This window comes from Lingula anatina, chromosome 7 (assembly GCF_051362555.1).
Source record: "Lingula anatina isolate TDL-2025a chromosome 7, LinAna3.0, whole genome shotgun sequence".
Classification (NCBI taxonomy): Eukaryota; Metazoa; Brachiopoda; class Lingulata; order Lingulida; family Lingulidae; genus Lingula; species Lingula anatina.
The window spans coordinates 11,090,658-11,105,533 of NC_141773.1; the positions used below are offsets into that span (position 1 = coordinate 11,090,658).

A 14,876-nucleotide genomic window follows, 5' to 3' on the forward strand; every position below is an offset into this window, starting at 1 on the left:
TTTCAAATTATAAAAAGTAAAAATTACATTTTTCATGTGTGTATAATACAGTATTGGGTAATTACACTTTTTCATCAATATAAGCTCAAACTGTTTTATATCTGAAATGTATACTTATGGTTAGCTGGAAAACACATCGTAAAATGTTTAAAATAAAAAAAAAGTTGCTTTTAATTGGTGCAGTAACTAAAATTCACAAACATGATAACAACGAAACAAAAAATCGAGGGATGCTAAATGACTAAATAGCTATTTTATGGACGGAATGATTAGAATTGGTTTTCACAGACTTTTCTTGTAGATTGAGAGGACTAGCATCGGACTGTATGCGGCGGCCCCATTTTCATTCCATATTAAAATTTTCTTACCAAATCACTTCTTAGTGCAGAAAATATATCCGGTCATTCTTGTCTTTCACAAAACTACATTTATAACACTTATAATTAATTAATGCTCTCTCTAAATTTCTTCCTAGTCCTGGCTAGTCTTTCTGATCGATCATATTCAAATGATTCGTTGTTGTAAACGAGTTTCTTCCTACTGGTTGGTGGATTGTCAGTCATGGGCGTGGCTTTAACAAGTGATTGACGGGAGGTGGGTCTTGGGGTGTCGTCACCAGTTCCTACGTGTGCACCGTGACGTATTCTTTTACAGAGAATGAACAACAAGATGAAGAGCACGAAAAACGCCAGAAGAGAAATGACAGCGATGACCACGGTGGAACTCAACCCTAATACTGATGGTGCAGCAGACCATTCCGTAGTTCTAAGTGTGGTTGAACTTGGCAAATTGATTGTCGTGGATAAATTGGTTGTTGTTAACGTTGATGCACTAGTAGCTCTCGTTGTTGTTGATGTTGTCGTTGATTCAGCTGGTTCCGTGGAAGTGTGTGAAGTTGCAGAGGAAAATTCTGCAACCCCGTCAGTGGTGACGCCATCCCCGATATCTTTGGTTGTAAGATTGCTACTGACCGTGCTTAAGCCACTGAAATTACCCGTTGTCAAGTTGTTGCTGATTGTCGTATTGCTGAATGTCAATGTACAGTTACCACTGGGGAATTGAAGTACAGTGTAGTTGAGATATTCATCTGGCTTTGCACAGAAAGGATCTTGAACACTCGTGGTGTTTAACTCTCGCAACCACAGTAACTGACAATCACAGATCAGAGAATTGCCATGGAAGTTGAATTGCTGTAGGTTTTGTAAAGAGGCAAATACTTCTTTCTCCAAAAATTGGAGTTGGTTATCGGAAATATCTAGAGATATGAGAGAATCCCTGAGCCCCAGAAAAGCGTCTTTTTTAAAAGTTCTGATGTTGTTGTTTTGAAGGTACAAATGCTCCAAGTTACCTTGTGTTCCAAAAGTATTTTCGTCTATAACATTAATTCCATTGCGTGATAAATCCAACGTCTTTAAAGCTACCAGACTTTTGCAGTCTTTTTCGGTAAAAGATACTAAATGAGCATCGGATAAATCAAGATATTGAAGCTGAGTCAAATTCCCTAACATTTTTGGAACCATTGTTAGATTATTGTTACTTAGTCTTAAACTGGTCAGGCTCCGTAAATTTAATAAAAACCCAAAATCTCTGCTCTCTGTCAAAGAATTTCCATCCAGGTCCAATGTCTGTAAAGCTTCATTAAAAGCTTCGTTCGAAATATTGTAGATTGAATTTCCCGCAAGGTTCAAAGCTCTTAGGTTTGGGAAACTTGAAAATGCGTTAGGTGAGATTTTTGTGATAGCGTTGCTGCTGAGGTCCAACTCCGTCAGATGCGACAAATCATCTTCTGTATTGAAACTATCTCCTTGAATTTCATTTCGAGACAAGTTGACGACTTCCAGTCGTGTAAGATTGTTAATTGGTACATATGGAAACACCTTAATTCTATTTCCGTCTAAATATAGCTGCGACAAATCCCTTAATGTGCTAAACGCACCGTTTGAAATAATACTGATATTGTTATTGGACAGGTAGAGCGTACTGATAAAACTTAGATTTCCAAATGCATTGTCGTATAGAGTATCAATACTGTTATTCATTAGATTTAAGACGGTAAGAGATCCATTCAGTGACAGAATGGGAAATTGTGGAATATTTGGCCCAAGGCCATGACTAGAACAATCTAACGTCCAAGTCGTCTCATTTTGGAATGTGCTGGTTGAACAAATGCAGAAGTGCGGGCAAATTGTGCCGTTTTCGCCACTAACGCAATTGATGGCGATAAGTATTATGCTGGCCCATGTTATCCCGTGCTGCGGTTTCTCACATCTGGGGTACATGTTCATTTTTCATGTCTGGTTGAATCTGAAAATATAAAAAACTTATTTATTTATTATTATATATTCAATTAAAAAATACGCCAGCTTATTGTTTTAATGATTTTATTTTCTCATATGTGACCAATAAATATCTGTCGTTTACATCAACATGATATAATTGTTTCGTTATAGGCAATATCGACGTAATGTGCTGAACTGAAAAGACTACTTGACTTTTTGACTTGCGATAATTCAGAGGAAAAAAAAACATGTCATTTATTAAAGTGCAGAGACATCATAAACAGATAAAAATGTAATCAAACAGGTAGGCCAGTCTGTGTTATCTACTGATATAGCATAATAGGACTAGGTAGAATTTTAAAACCTTGTTTATCCCTCTTATTACCTTGTGGTTTCAAGATATGGTTTGTAACAGAATCAAAGTCTAACTACATGTTTTAAATCAACAAAAAATGAGATTGTGAAAGAAAGTTTACGTTTTTGTGCGTTAAACCTAAGATTTCTAGGTTCTATCCTATAGATAAATTAATAAACTCTCTTCTGCTTCCTTTTTTCTAATAACATTACGAAATGAATAATATTTTAACACGGTTTCTCTGTAATGTACCTAGATTTTACCATCATTGAATTCGTATATACCCCTACACGAAAAAAAGTTTCGCTGGTGCAAACGTATTGAAAACAGCCAAAGAAAGAAAGCAGTAGAAAGTCATGATCGCCCACACCTTTATAGGGGCAGTTCATGGGAATTATTTCTTAACTCTTGCTGTTTTACATATAGTTCACCCTTTTCTTTTATAAGCAAGGCGCGTACGTGTGTAGAAAAATGAATAGATAAATTATTGTAATACGAGAAAGGCCCAGCTCCTCTTAAATTCAAGTTGTGACATTAGGCTTTCAGGCGCACCTTGTCGCTCCCAGTTTATGACTTTGTGGTGACGGTTTTTTAGCGGCAGGAAAAATTCAATCACTGGTTTGTTGCGTGCAATATTTGCACCTGCCCTGCTGGCAGACTAAAAAAAAGAGAAGAAATGAAAATAATATTCACACGACGCTTGTAACACACAGAAACAATTTGAATGCTATTTCTCCAGTGTTGCATGGACGTCGTACAATGAGAAATGCAGAGATGTCGCAAGGGCAGGCAGCTAGGATGGTGTATACCTTTCGCTTTGTAAAAGATATCTTTTCACCTGTGTTATGGACTTTCTAATGTCGTGAAAATTGTATTTGTGACGCAACATTAAAACTATATGTATCACTTCTTTCCGCTAGGCTTACTGTAAATTGTTGAGAAAAAAAGATATAAGATTATGTTTTTATTCTGCTGTACAAACAAACTATTTCTTTTCCTGTAGACGAAGAACGGGTAGGAACCTATGGATGCGCCTGCTTTATCTGTGAGGGGGGAGGTTTGAGGTCAAAGGACACCCCCCCCCTTCCTGCAACACCACCCCCCTCCGTCGTTATCAGTTTTGATATCCAAGTCACGGAACATCCTCTACGCAATTCTTCTTCTCCCTCCTCCCCTCCCCCTTTATATCGCTCGTCGACATTTTCATTTCACAGACTTACTTTATTTCACTACATAATTTATTACACTGCTGCCAGTGCTAACCGGATTTGCAAGATAAGTTTGCTATCCTCAAGAAAATCGTCCGGAATGTGAAACGATGACGCATCACTGTGATGACGCGCACCTGTGACCGTTTCTGCTTGGTCAATCCTTGGACGAAATTATTCGCCCAAGGTCGATCTTGCAAGTGTGCGTTCAGACAAAGAGCATAAGTCGTCCGGTGCGATCTTGATGACGTCACAAGGCATTCAGGTTAATTTACCAGTGATTTATATCTGCGTGTAGTAGAGGAGATTTAAGAGTGGGTCTGTTGGGGGTAAAGATGCAAAACAGGTTGGGGGAGGGGTATGGCCCGACAATTATATCAAGATTACATTATTCTCGGCCAGTACAAACTATTATGAACGCTATGGTATAAATATGAATTATACTTGTTTTATCAAGAGTTACATCTCAGAGCCGTAGCCTCCGGGGGGGCAGGGGGGGCAGCTGCCCCCCCTGGGATTTGAGGTGCAAATATGGCAAAATGGCAATATGAACCCACAATTTTTGACTTCTGATTGAGCAATAAATAACAGTTAAAATGCACCAGAATGCAGTATTATACATACAGTTTTTAAAAAATTTCCACACCCACCCACCCCCCTCGGGTGCTTCGCCCACTCGTGTCCGCTTACTGCCCCCCCTGGCATTTTGCTCAGGCTACGGCCCTGCATCTTGACCAAGAACCAAGGAGTCACTGTGACAGCACACACAGTTCCTTTAATAAAGGCTTTATCACCAGCTTTTACTGACACCACGGCTACCCCCTTCCCCCCCAAGCGCGCGCACACACGCACACACACATTGTGGAAGCTCTTTACGAGACATCCAATCACAGCATCTTAAAAACCTGAGCGTACATTACGCCATCGTCATACCTTTTGGCCAATGCTTAGGTACACATACACACCACATGAATATTCCAGATCTTATGTAAGTTCTCTTACCTGTTTACCTAGTGTCAACGCACACCTGCATTGACGTGCATTTGACACCTCTGACGCACCTTAAAATATGGTCGAACGCGGAAGTTAAGGTCGAGACGACAGACATCACGGTACTGCACCCCCCTTAACCGCCAACGTCCGTTCAGCTTGATACACTACCTGTACTATGTTACTACACACATCCACTACTGGTCTTAAGTAATACAAGGTCAGAGCAACAATAACGACCTTCTATTGATTCCATTGAACAGATTGTTTATGGTACTATTAGATAGGGGTTCTTGCTGAGAAAAGACCCTGTTGTTTACTTTTGCTTACACTAAATCTCAATGGTTAAACTCAAATTTCGATGGCTAAACCTGGTCTTTAGTATAATTGTGCGTTGTACTGTTCCTGATCAACTACGTTTTAACGTGTAAAATGAGATGGACAGGCATGAATACGTAGTCGATTAAGTGCAAGAGATTGGGAAGGGGGGGGGGGCAATCATATGTGGGGGGTAATGATAAAAGAGTGATAAAGCTGGCAACATAGAAAAGGAAGCGAGAGTTTATCTGATCCCTAACTTTTACCACTTAATATCTTTACTTTCTATATTGATAGACTCTTGCCAATGCACTCGGTTGACTTGACAGCACAGGAAGATTCATCCTCATTTTGGAGACATTGTAAGTGATTAGTAAGCAGAGAGAGAGAGAGAGAGAGAGAGAGAGAGAGAAATGGATGAATTACTCATACGAATTTGCAATGCGGACAATCTTAGATTCCAGGTTCGAATGGCAATTGTGGGGTAAGGTGCAGAAAAAATAATAACAACAGACAAATACCTGTTTGGTCCAGACTGTCCCCCGCATGGAACATTCAACAATAGAGACGAAGTATCAAGCCAGCCATAACAATCTACATCACATGTACGAGATCAAATGTGAGCACGGTGACGTACGTGACATACGTGACATGGGCGGCAGACCTTGAAGTATTTGTCCTTTACATTTTCTTTGTACTTTTCTTTTTCCATACAGGTCTTAAATTGAGGGTGACAGACGACAACAAAGTAAGAAAATAAAGAAAATTTAAAATTTACGATGGTTATTTTATGAAATTTGAATCGTTTGAAAATAAGTCAAGAATACTTTAAGAGAAAACAGCAGTCTATTGATAAACAAGAGTTTTGCAGAAGGAAAGACGAGTAAGACAGTGGATGTTGTGTCTATGATACGACAATCATTTGACATGTCATGGTCCTTGAAGGTTTCACATTTCTGTATTAAATTGCTACCTTTTTAACATTCATATTGAGCGAGAGATAGCGTTTAATCTTATTTTTAAGAAGCGTCTTATTTTCTGACTCATTATACTCATGTTCTGATAAACGTTCTTCTGACTTTTTAAAGTTTAATAAACTATGCATTCTCCGAAACTATCTTTTCACTAGCTTCACATTCAGTTTATAACACCTGCAGCAGGTCGATCTGAAATTCCGAACGTATTACTTAATTTGCGTTTTTTTAACCCAGGCGAAAAAAAGACCGACCCACACTAGGATTCAACACAACGTTATGTTGATTCCTAGCTCCAAACAAATACCTTCGGTATAGACAAAAATAGCTTTAAAATTCTAGCACGACCACTGACAGAAATTGTGATACTGTTTGTGAATGAATATCTGTGGTGTTCGAATATAAATCGGCCACTCCCTGCTTTTATATATTTTCATTTGAAAGACCAGTGGCTATATTTTAATTTTCTTTCTAGCAAACCAAGAAAAGATTAACATTTAAGGAGGTTTAAAGTGGCTTTAAATCAAGAGTACAGTGAATAGATAGTATAGATATAGGCCTACTGCGTGCAATGCTATTAGGCCTATTAGTTACCCCGTTAGACCTTGTTGATTTATTAATTCATTTGATTAGTAAACACTCAAGAAAAAGTTTTGGTACACAATAAATATATCCTAACAGGCAAATAATCCAAAGTTAATTTTTATTATTGATTTTCTTCCGAGAATGCAAACTTATCACCAACGCTCCAGGCTATCTTTGAAAATTCAGCGCAGTTTTATCCCGTCATTCCGGGGGGAGTATTAACGACCGTCGGAAGAGCCGTAACATTACTTCTTCTAAGACGGCAGAGAGGCGAAGACGGGCCATCATCAACAATGGTGAGATATTGGCTATTTTCTTACAATCTCCACACATTTGATTGGATTTTTGAATGTCACTGTATACGTTTATTGTGAACAATTGACTTCCGAGATTTATTTTAGATTTCATCAATGAGAAACTGGTTAATTTTCAGGGTTTCCGAACCGCCGTGCTACTGCTGACTTTGGGTTTGCTGGCATCAGCGCAAACCTCTGCCTTGGTACGTATCCCACGTAACATTAGATCAATTCACGTGTTTTTATGATAGGCATATTTGTCGAGGGAGGTCGGAAAATCCTGACTGATTGGTTAAAGATGGACTTGATCTCTTTTTTATATTTGGAAAAGATGATAAGGGATTCTGTACATGTTGTCGCTGCTTTCAATGTTTACGTTTTACTACGGGACGGCGTGTGCGAGTAAGCGTTACGTAATAACCACGCCCCTCTAATGTTACTGAGTTTTTAATGTGCTATGGCTAGCCTGTATTTTTGTAGTTTTGGTTAAATCTGAGCTTTTAAAACCCGTCTTAATTCTTTTGAAGTAAAGAAAGGTAGTCTAAGGTTGCTTCACAAAAGGAGTTCAAAAGGAGCGTCGTATTTATAATTACCAGTATCTACAGATAATTGTTATTTTTCTTTTTGAAACGGTTTTCCACTTGCTTCTTTAGTAGTTATATTGATTAAACATAAATGGTGATTTGATTTTGATATTATTAGAAAAATAAAACTGAAGAAATAGCTTTTTGAATTAAGAATGGAAGGTGAGTTGATTTTGAAAAAAAAAAAAAAGATTAAAACCATTCCAACGGCATTACTGTTGTTTGAATGTTAATATCTCCATATCTGCACTTCCATGCATCTGTATCTGTTTCTTTATTCACTCTTTGTATAAAAAAGTTTCAGTCTTTGTCCAATATTATGAATACCATCAACTCTGCATGGATCTGTGTTTGGTTATATATTTGAGCTAGCTGTGTGAAAACAACATAGAAAAACAAGACACATTTAACTTATCAGTCTGCATGCTTATACAATGTGAACAGCATGTATATATTGAAAACATGCATTACTGAGGATACTGTGTACAGTGTATCAGTATTTTGGCGTGTTCACATGAGGCCTAATTTAGACAGAAAATTAGACTAATTTTTTCATGATGAAAAAGAGTTTGTCTAATTTCAAGCCCAAGGTAATCATGCACCCCATTTCCATAGATTAGATCGACCTACTTTAGATCGACCTAACTCCCTGGGGGTTCACGCTAAATAGCTGTCAGCCTGGCGGACACAAAAGTTAATTACCTCCTTACAGCTTGTAGTAGGCGGGACGGACATTTAAGTCGGATTATCTGAAAGTAATCTAGTGAGACTCCCTGCGGGGATAGATCGATCTAAAAATCTATGGAAATGGGGTGTAATTTTTCATGATGGAAAAGAGTACGTCTAATTTCAAGCCCAAGGTAGTCATGGACTAAAGTTGATATTTCTTGGTTTTGCCTTTTGTGCCTGTTCGCACTAGGCAAAAGATTACCTGTCTTAATTGGTCCAAATGGCACTGGTAGTTTATATATAGTCTAACAGGTATCTAGGCAGCATTATATCATTCACTACTTTTGTATTCCACATAAAGATGGGATTGACTGTTTGGAGTAATTACTATACTATACTATTACTATAATGACTATGACCTCATTCATATACCTAGATCGATCTAGCAGGATTGACCCATCTCCGAGGGGATTCTTGCTAAATTACATTCAGCTTATTAGGCGTGCCAGACATCAGAGCCACTTATGCTGATTGCAATTAAGCGAGAAACCCCTCGCAGATGGGTCGATCCTGCTAGATGGATCTAGGTATGGGAACAGGGTTTAAGGCTCTATTCCCATAGATTTTAGATTGATCTATCCACGCGGGGAGTCTCACTAGATTACTTTCAGATAATCCGACTTAAATGTCCGTCCTGCCTACTACAAGCAATAAGAGGGTAATTAACTTTCGTGTCCGCCCGGCTGACAGCTATTTAGCGTGAACCCCCAGGGAGTTAGGTTGATCTAAAGTAGGTCGATCTAATCTATGGAAATGGGGTGTAAGTCAGAGTAAAAATTGGTCTAAACAGGAACTTGAGTGAACAAAGATTTCTACTGCACTTAGAGACATAAGTCAAATTCTTGTGGTTGTCTATGACCAGATCTTAGAAGGAAGTCATTTATTACTCTATTGTTGTGCGTAGTAAACAGCCACGTGGGGTATAATTTGTTTTCATTTTTGTCTCATTCATTTTTGTTACCTTTTATCTTTAAAGGAGGATATCTCATCTCTTCCTGGGACAAAAAAAGAAAAAAAAAAACATAAAATGATAATTTTTAGTCATTTCAATTGATGCAGTTATTGTCTGAATATTTTGAGCGCTTCGGGGCTAATGAAAGAAGTGGGGGGGTTATCAGCCACGAATTGCTGACAGTTCAAGTGTAGATCTCTGCCTACTGTTCGTAATTATTTGTGTATCACATGTACATCAGATATGTCACTGGTGTACAGTATGCTCTGCTGTGAGTTTAGATCTACTCTGGTATCAACGAATCCCTCGCTTCTTTTGTTTAGGCAGAAAATGTCTGCAAGTGACGAGAAATTATCACTTTATTCATTTAAGGCCTCATAAAGTGATGCTCCCCTTTAATTTACCTTTTGACATTCCACTCCCTAATTTTGACTTGGATGTTGTCATACATCTATTCTAAAATGCATAAGAAAACTTTATTTCACTTTCTAAAGACTTGTCAATTTTAATAATTTTATGTGCACATCCAAATGCCCAGCAGCATACTGGTCTGAAAATTTGAGGTGGGTTAAGTTAATCAACTATTGCATGAAAAACAAAGCTAAATTCCCAACAACACCGGCTATTGCATGCTGAATTAATATCAATCACAGTCGGGCAGAATGTGTTTTGCATGCCCCTAAGTTTGTGTAAATGAGTTGAAATAGGGGTCAGAACTTTTGAAGTTGGGAATGTGTTAGGTAAATAGGTGACTGGGTGGGGAGAGGAAGCTGGACACTGCCCAGTCTGGCTCAGTTCAGGTCATTTGTTATGGTGCCTCACGTGTCATGAGACTAGTGGTCAGAGTTAGATTAGGGATAAGTAGATGTGTGTGTGTGTATGTGTGTGTGAGAGAGAGAGAGAGAGACCCCATTTCCAGAGATTAGATCGATCTACTTTAGATCGACCTAACTCCCTGGGGGTTCATGCTACATAGCTGTCAGCCGGGCGGACACGAAAGTTATTTACCCCCTTATAGCTTGTAGTAGGCAGGACGGACATTTAAGCCGGATTATCTGACAGTAATCTAGTGAGACTCCCCGCGGGGATAGATCGATCTAAAAGCTCTGGGAATACAGCCAGAGAGATATAGGTGTGCAAAAATCAAAAGATCCAAAGAACCATAATATTTATTTTTATTTCAAACATATATATGGGGTAATAACCCTCACCTTGGTTTAGTGAAAACAATATTCAGAAGCATAAAATACTCCCCTACCCCTAAACATTATCATCTTTTGATAAGAAAGTTATTTTCATTAAAAAGCAAATATTTTGATCCAGATTAGCATGTCAGACAGGCAAGGTGATATTAAGATTCCTGTTAATCTGTCATGTGTAAATTTCATGGGTGTAATCATTAGAGTCGCGGTGGTCTGATCTGGGTGGCGTGATTTTTAAGTGGGTACCTTGCACAATAACCCCAGTATGATCTTCATCTTCCGTGCAGGGCACATTTTCTGGCCAAAATGACATACCCTGAAAGTCACATCCCTTCAGTGTGACTTTTCCAATGGATCAGCATTTTTTTGAATGTTGGGCTAGTGTCAGAGTGGCTAATAGCCACATGACTCACGGGGTGGTTTGACGTAGTAGATATGCCATATCTGCATCACTACAACAAAGTGAAGGGTATTCTGTTTCATTATTTGGAATATAAATATTGTGTAAATAACCAAACAAATACTAACCCCCTCACTTAAGGAGTTGTCTTATGTTACTTATTGTAAATTGAACCTTCGGGTAAATATATGTAAAGTCTTACCTTTTGTGGGAATGAAAATTAAACTCCTGAATTATGAAATAAGTCCACATAACATTTCAAGATAGACTGATGTCTTTGGTGTCTGTGTACTGTGCCAATAGCAACTAGAATAGGTTACAAAATAGTGTGAAGTAAGAGAATTGCACACCTAGCTCTTCTGTGTCTAAATTTAGAGGGACTTTGCATGATGTAAATATAAATCATTTCAGTGCTTCATGGTGTATGTAATTAGGCAAAAATAGAAGGGACAACAAAAAGATGGCATTATGCCAACCTGACGAATTTTTCTCAAGGCAATATCAATCTTAAATGAAGGGTTTTTAGATGATAAATGGACTTGTATTCAATGATTCACATTTAAATGAGGCTTTTGTTTAGACAGAATGTGTGGGAATTACTAAAATATGGAGCATTTATAGGTTGTTCTAACTTCACTAGCGTGTTTTTTGATAAATAGACAAAAACATTATAAACTCAAAAATCAAGTGACTTGTGAAATACATGCCCAACTTTTCACCCATTTGCAGTGGATGAGGTCAGATTTGGAGAGGGGGTGTAAGAGGTCCAGTAAAACAACAACAACAAAAAAAAAAAAAAAAAAAAAAAAAAAAATATATATATATATATATATATATATATATATATATATATATATATATATTCCACTTCCCATGCATCTGAAATTATTTGGGTTGAATTCTCTTTACTACCCCTGTAGAACCTCTGTGCCTATGCTATGCAGGTTGCACTTTCTGACCTTAACCAGATGGATGGTGCGGTTCCATAGCAAATTGCCTTAGTGTTTCTTTCCTAATGAGATAAGTGTGTTGAAATGTAAACTAGAGAGTCCGTTTACCAAAGGTGTACCTACAGTTCACTGGGTGTACTGGGGACTCCCTTACTAGACATTAATACCATCTCAGCAGAGGATTTGCTTATAATGATGTCTCAAAATTAATTAATTTCATCTACTGTACCCCACTTCCACCCAACCCCTATTGTTGTAATTGGGCTGCGCATCAGAAGAAAATGTTATCAATTGTTTTGTCTGTATGTTTAAAATGGATACCAAATAAGCTACCCCCTGGGAATTGCCTCTTTTTTTGCCTTGACTTTTTTTTAAATTTCAGATTTTAGCCATTGGCTAGTATATATATATAAGTTGCCTATCCATCCTTTCTGTTTGTATAAACTGTAACACTGTCTACTTGGGAGTGGATGTATTCAAAAGCAATTTGTAACATCACTGACTGGTTCAGAATGACAAATAGGGGAGCAGAAATAGGCATCCATCTTTTTAGGCAGCAAATACAAAACTATAGCCGGCACCCTGTTTAGCTTAATTTTAATGTAAACAGCAATTTATCCACTTTACTGTTAAATATGTCCTCAGTGATGCATGAAGTCTAGACAAGCTGGATATACTGGACACTGGTTACAGACACTTGATGTCCATCTGAAGACTGATTTCACGTGACACTAGGCTTTTGAACGGACATTCAGAGGTCTACCAATCCCCCCCCCCCCCACATACAAAAAATTTGTCACTGAAAAACATTTAATTTTAAGACAGGTAAATTCTATCAATAACAACAGGTAATGTTAAATTTGGTAGCGAAAACTGCAACAAATGCCAACAAGAAACAAAAAAAAAAAAAAATTTAAAAGTAATATTGAAACATATATACGGATAAAATATGTGTAAGATTTTTTACTGACAGACATAAAAAAGAATAAGTAAAATAAAAAGTAAATGAAATTAACAACAATACTAACCAAAAACCAGAAACATTGTACATGTACATAAATTTGAACAAGAATAGTGCTCATGCAGTTTCACAAACAAGAAACGTATAACAAAGTTTAAGAACAAAGTGTAAGTTGTTTTTGTTTAGACATTTAGGCCTTTCTTTCATCATTCTTCCTTTCAGTGGTATTTCAAAACAAAAGCCCTGTGGGGGAAGAACAAAAGGTTTGTTTGCACAACTGTGTGTAGTTATCAGACTCTAAATTGGCTGAAATGATATGTTCCTGCCATTTCTTATGGTAACTCCTCTGAATTTTCAGACTTAATTTTCAGCAATTCCAGTATTTCATAAATTTTCAGAATTTTACTTTATCTAGTAACTGGGAAATCTATACTTTCTGACATGACCAAGCTTTTTCAGATATTACTAAATATCAAAACACTGTTTTGGGTTATGCCATTAATCAGTTATGTTTGAATGTGGAGATTAATTAACATAAGTTCAAAAGCTCTGTTGAAAATGAAAAAAAAGATTGCATTTCTTAATTTGCTGTAGTTGACATCATATTCTGTTTTTAAAAAAGTGTCGCATAAAAGTCACAAGCAGTTGTGATCTATAAACGCGATGTAGTGGTCTACTTTATCCTCACAGTTACCAGACAGAGTTCATTTTAAAATACAAATTTATCACACCTAGGTTTAAACTCTATATATTTGAATATAAGCAATGTATGACTTGCAGAAATCAAACTCAAAAGTCCTGGAAATGAGTGACTTTAATCACTGAAGCAGTGCAGGTAATTGTTACTCATCATAGACCAGTCTTGACAAATATATATGAGGAAGCCAGAAATATTGATTTAGAACACACTTATTTACAAGGCCTGTAGGTCTATCACTTCTGGGAACTGTTAGTCAAACAAATTTTACCACAGGAGCACATAATGTGTTTCTCTAGTCATTGCTGCAAAGTACATTTTGTTAAGTCTTGTTTACAGTGGTATTAACTTGAACCGGAAATAGTCTTAGACCCCATTCCCAGAGATTAGATCGATCCAACTAGATCGACCTAACTCCCTGGGGGTTCACGCTAAATAGCTGTCAGCCGAGCGGGTATGAAAGTTAATTACCACCTTACGGCTTGTAGTAGACAGGACGGACATTTAAGCCAGATTATCTGACAGTAATCTAGTGAGACTCCCCATGGGGATAGATCGATCTAAAATCTATGGGAATGCGCCCTTTAACTCCGTTCGTGACAACCAAGTTGGAACAGCTCATCTCTGAGAGCTTTAGAAATATCATTTGCATTACAGGGGTGTTGGTTAATGCATTGAAATGATATGATACCTGAAGCCATTTAAAAAAAAGTAGTTTAAGTAAAATCCATGCGAACCCTAGCTCCATATAGTCCTTTAGAATATAATGTACCAGATTAAGTTCAGTCATAGAACACATGCAATTCCCAGTTTGCAAATAAAAAATGGCTAACATACACCCGTAGGCTGTGAAGAGTAGCATTTCATGGATTCTGAAACTAGCTATAGGTGCAATGAAATGGCGCTTACCTAAAAAAAAAAAAAAAAAAAAATACTTGGCCTCTTAATAGGCATGTCTCCTTAAATTTCATTACAACTACAATGCTTTTTTTAAACCCAGCAAAACTAAAATATTTGATCCAGCTTTACAAACAAAGCTAGGTTTTTGACATAATGGCTGTCAGCATCTCATAGGTCTTTGCAACAGCCAGTACAATGTGTCAGACACTCCAGAGGAAGAAGATGGTACGAATCATTTGCAGTTGTATGCTTGTGATCCCCAAGATAATTGATAAATTGAACGAAACTTACCTAAGTTGAAGTTTTCCTGTGATCTCCAAAATAATTCAGCAAGCTAATTAAGCATATACAGCCTGAGTCAGTTGGTGGATGGGTTTTAATTTATCAAGGCTGTGCAGTATGGTCCCCAGACTGTTAATTGCAATCAAGTATACTTCCTCCTGGGGTGATACATTTCTATAAACAGTTTTATCTACAACAGCAGGGATCGAGTGGA

At 37.5% G+C, this 14,876-nt stretch overlaps 2 protein-coding genes and 1 long non-coding RNA gene across 5 annotated transcripts in view; 1 reads left to right on the forward strand and 2 right to left on the reverse strand.

Annotated features, from left to right (window-relative positions):
* Window positions 1–5,792, reverse strand: LOC106177353 (uncharacterized). Of its 3 annotated transcripts, XM_087018268.1 has the most exons (3): window positions 4,845–5,202; window positions 3,187–3,292; window positions 1–2,304 (listed from the first exon to the last, which is right to left on the reverse strand). In XM_087018268.1, the coding sequence occupies exon 3, from the start codon at window positions 2,283–2,285 to the stop codon at window positions 444–446; it is 1,842 nt and encodes a 613-aa protein (XP_086874394.1). In that variant the 5' UTR covers window positions 2,286–2,304; window positions 3,187–3,292; window positions 4,845–5,202; the 3' UTR covers window positions 1–443. The 3 variants fall into 3 exon arrangements, with proteins under 3 accessions (XP_086874394.1, XP_013415549.2, XP_086874393.1); XM_013560095.2 differs by lacking the exons at window positions 3,187–3,292; window positions 4,845–5,202 and adding an exon at window positions 5,672–5,792; XM_087018267.1 differs by lacking the exon at window positions 3,187–3,292.
* Window positions 5,717–14,876, forward strand: part of LOC106177372 (follistatin-related protein 1) — a 20,429-nt gene continuing 11,269 nt past the window's right edge. Inside the window, exons 1-3 of the mRNA XM_013560118.2 lie at window positions 5,717–5,898; window positions 6,850–7,005; window positions 7,143–7,208. Of these exons, the coding sequence (XP_013415572.2) occupies window positions 7,003–7,005; window positions 7,143–7,208 (69 nt within the window). The 5' untranslated portion in view covers window positions 5,717–5,898; window positions 6,850–7,002. The remainder of the gene's footprint in view (window positions 5,899–6,849; window positions 7,006–7,142; window positions 7,209–14,876) is intronic.
* Window positions 10,422–11,364, reverse strand: LOC147760735 (uncharacterized). Its single transcript, XR_015335623.1, has 2 exons — window positions 11,075–11,364; window positions 10,422–10,924 (listed from the first exon to the last, which is right to left on the reverse strand). It is a non-coding gene; the product is annotated as an uncharacterized LOC147760735 (long non-coding RNA).

Coding starts and splice junctions, on each gene's coding strand:
- LOC106177353 (XM_013560095.2), bottom strand. CDS start 2,285: ATGAACATGTACCCCAGATGTGAGAAACCGCAGCACGGGATAACATGG.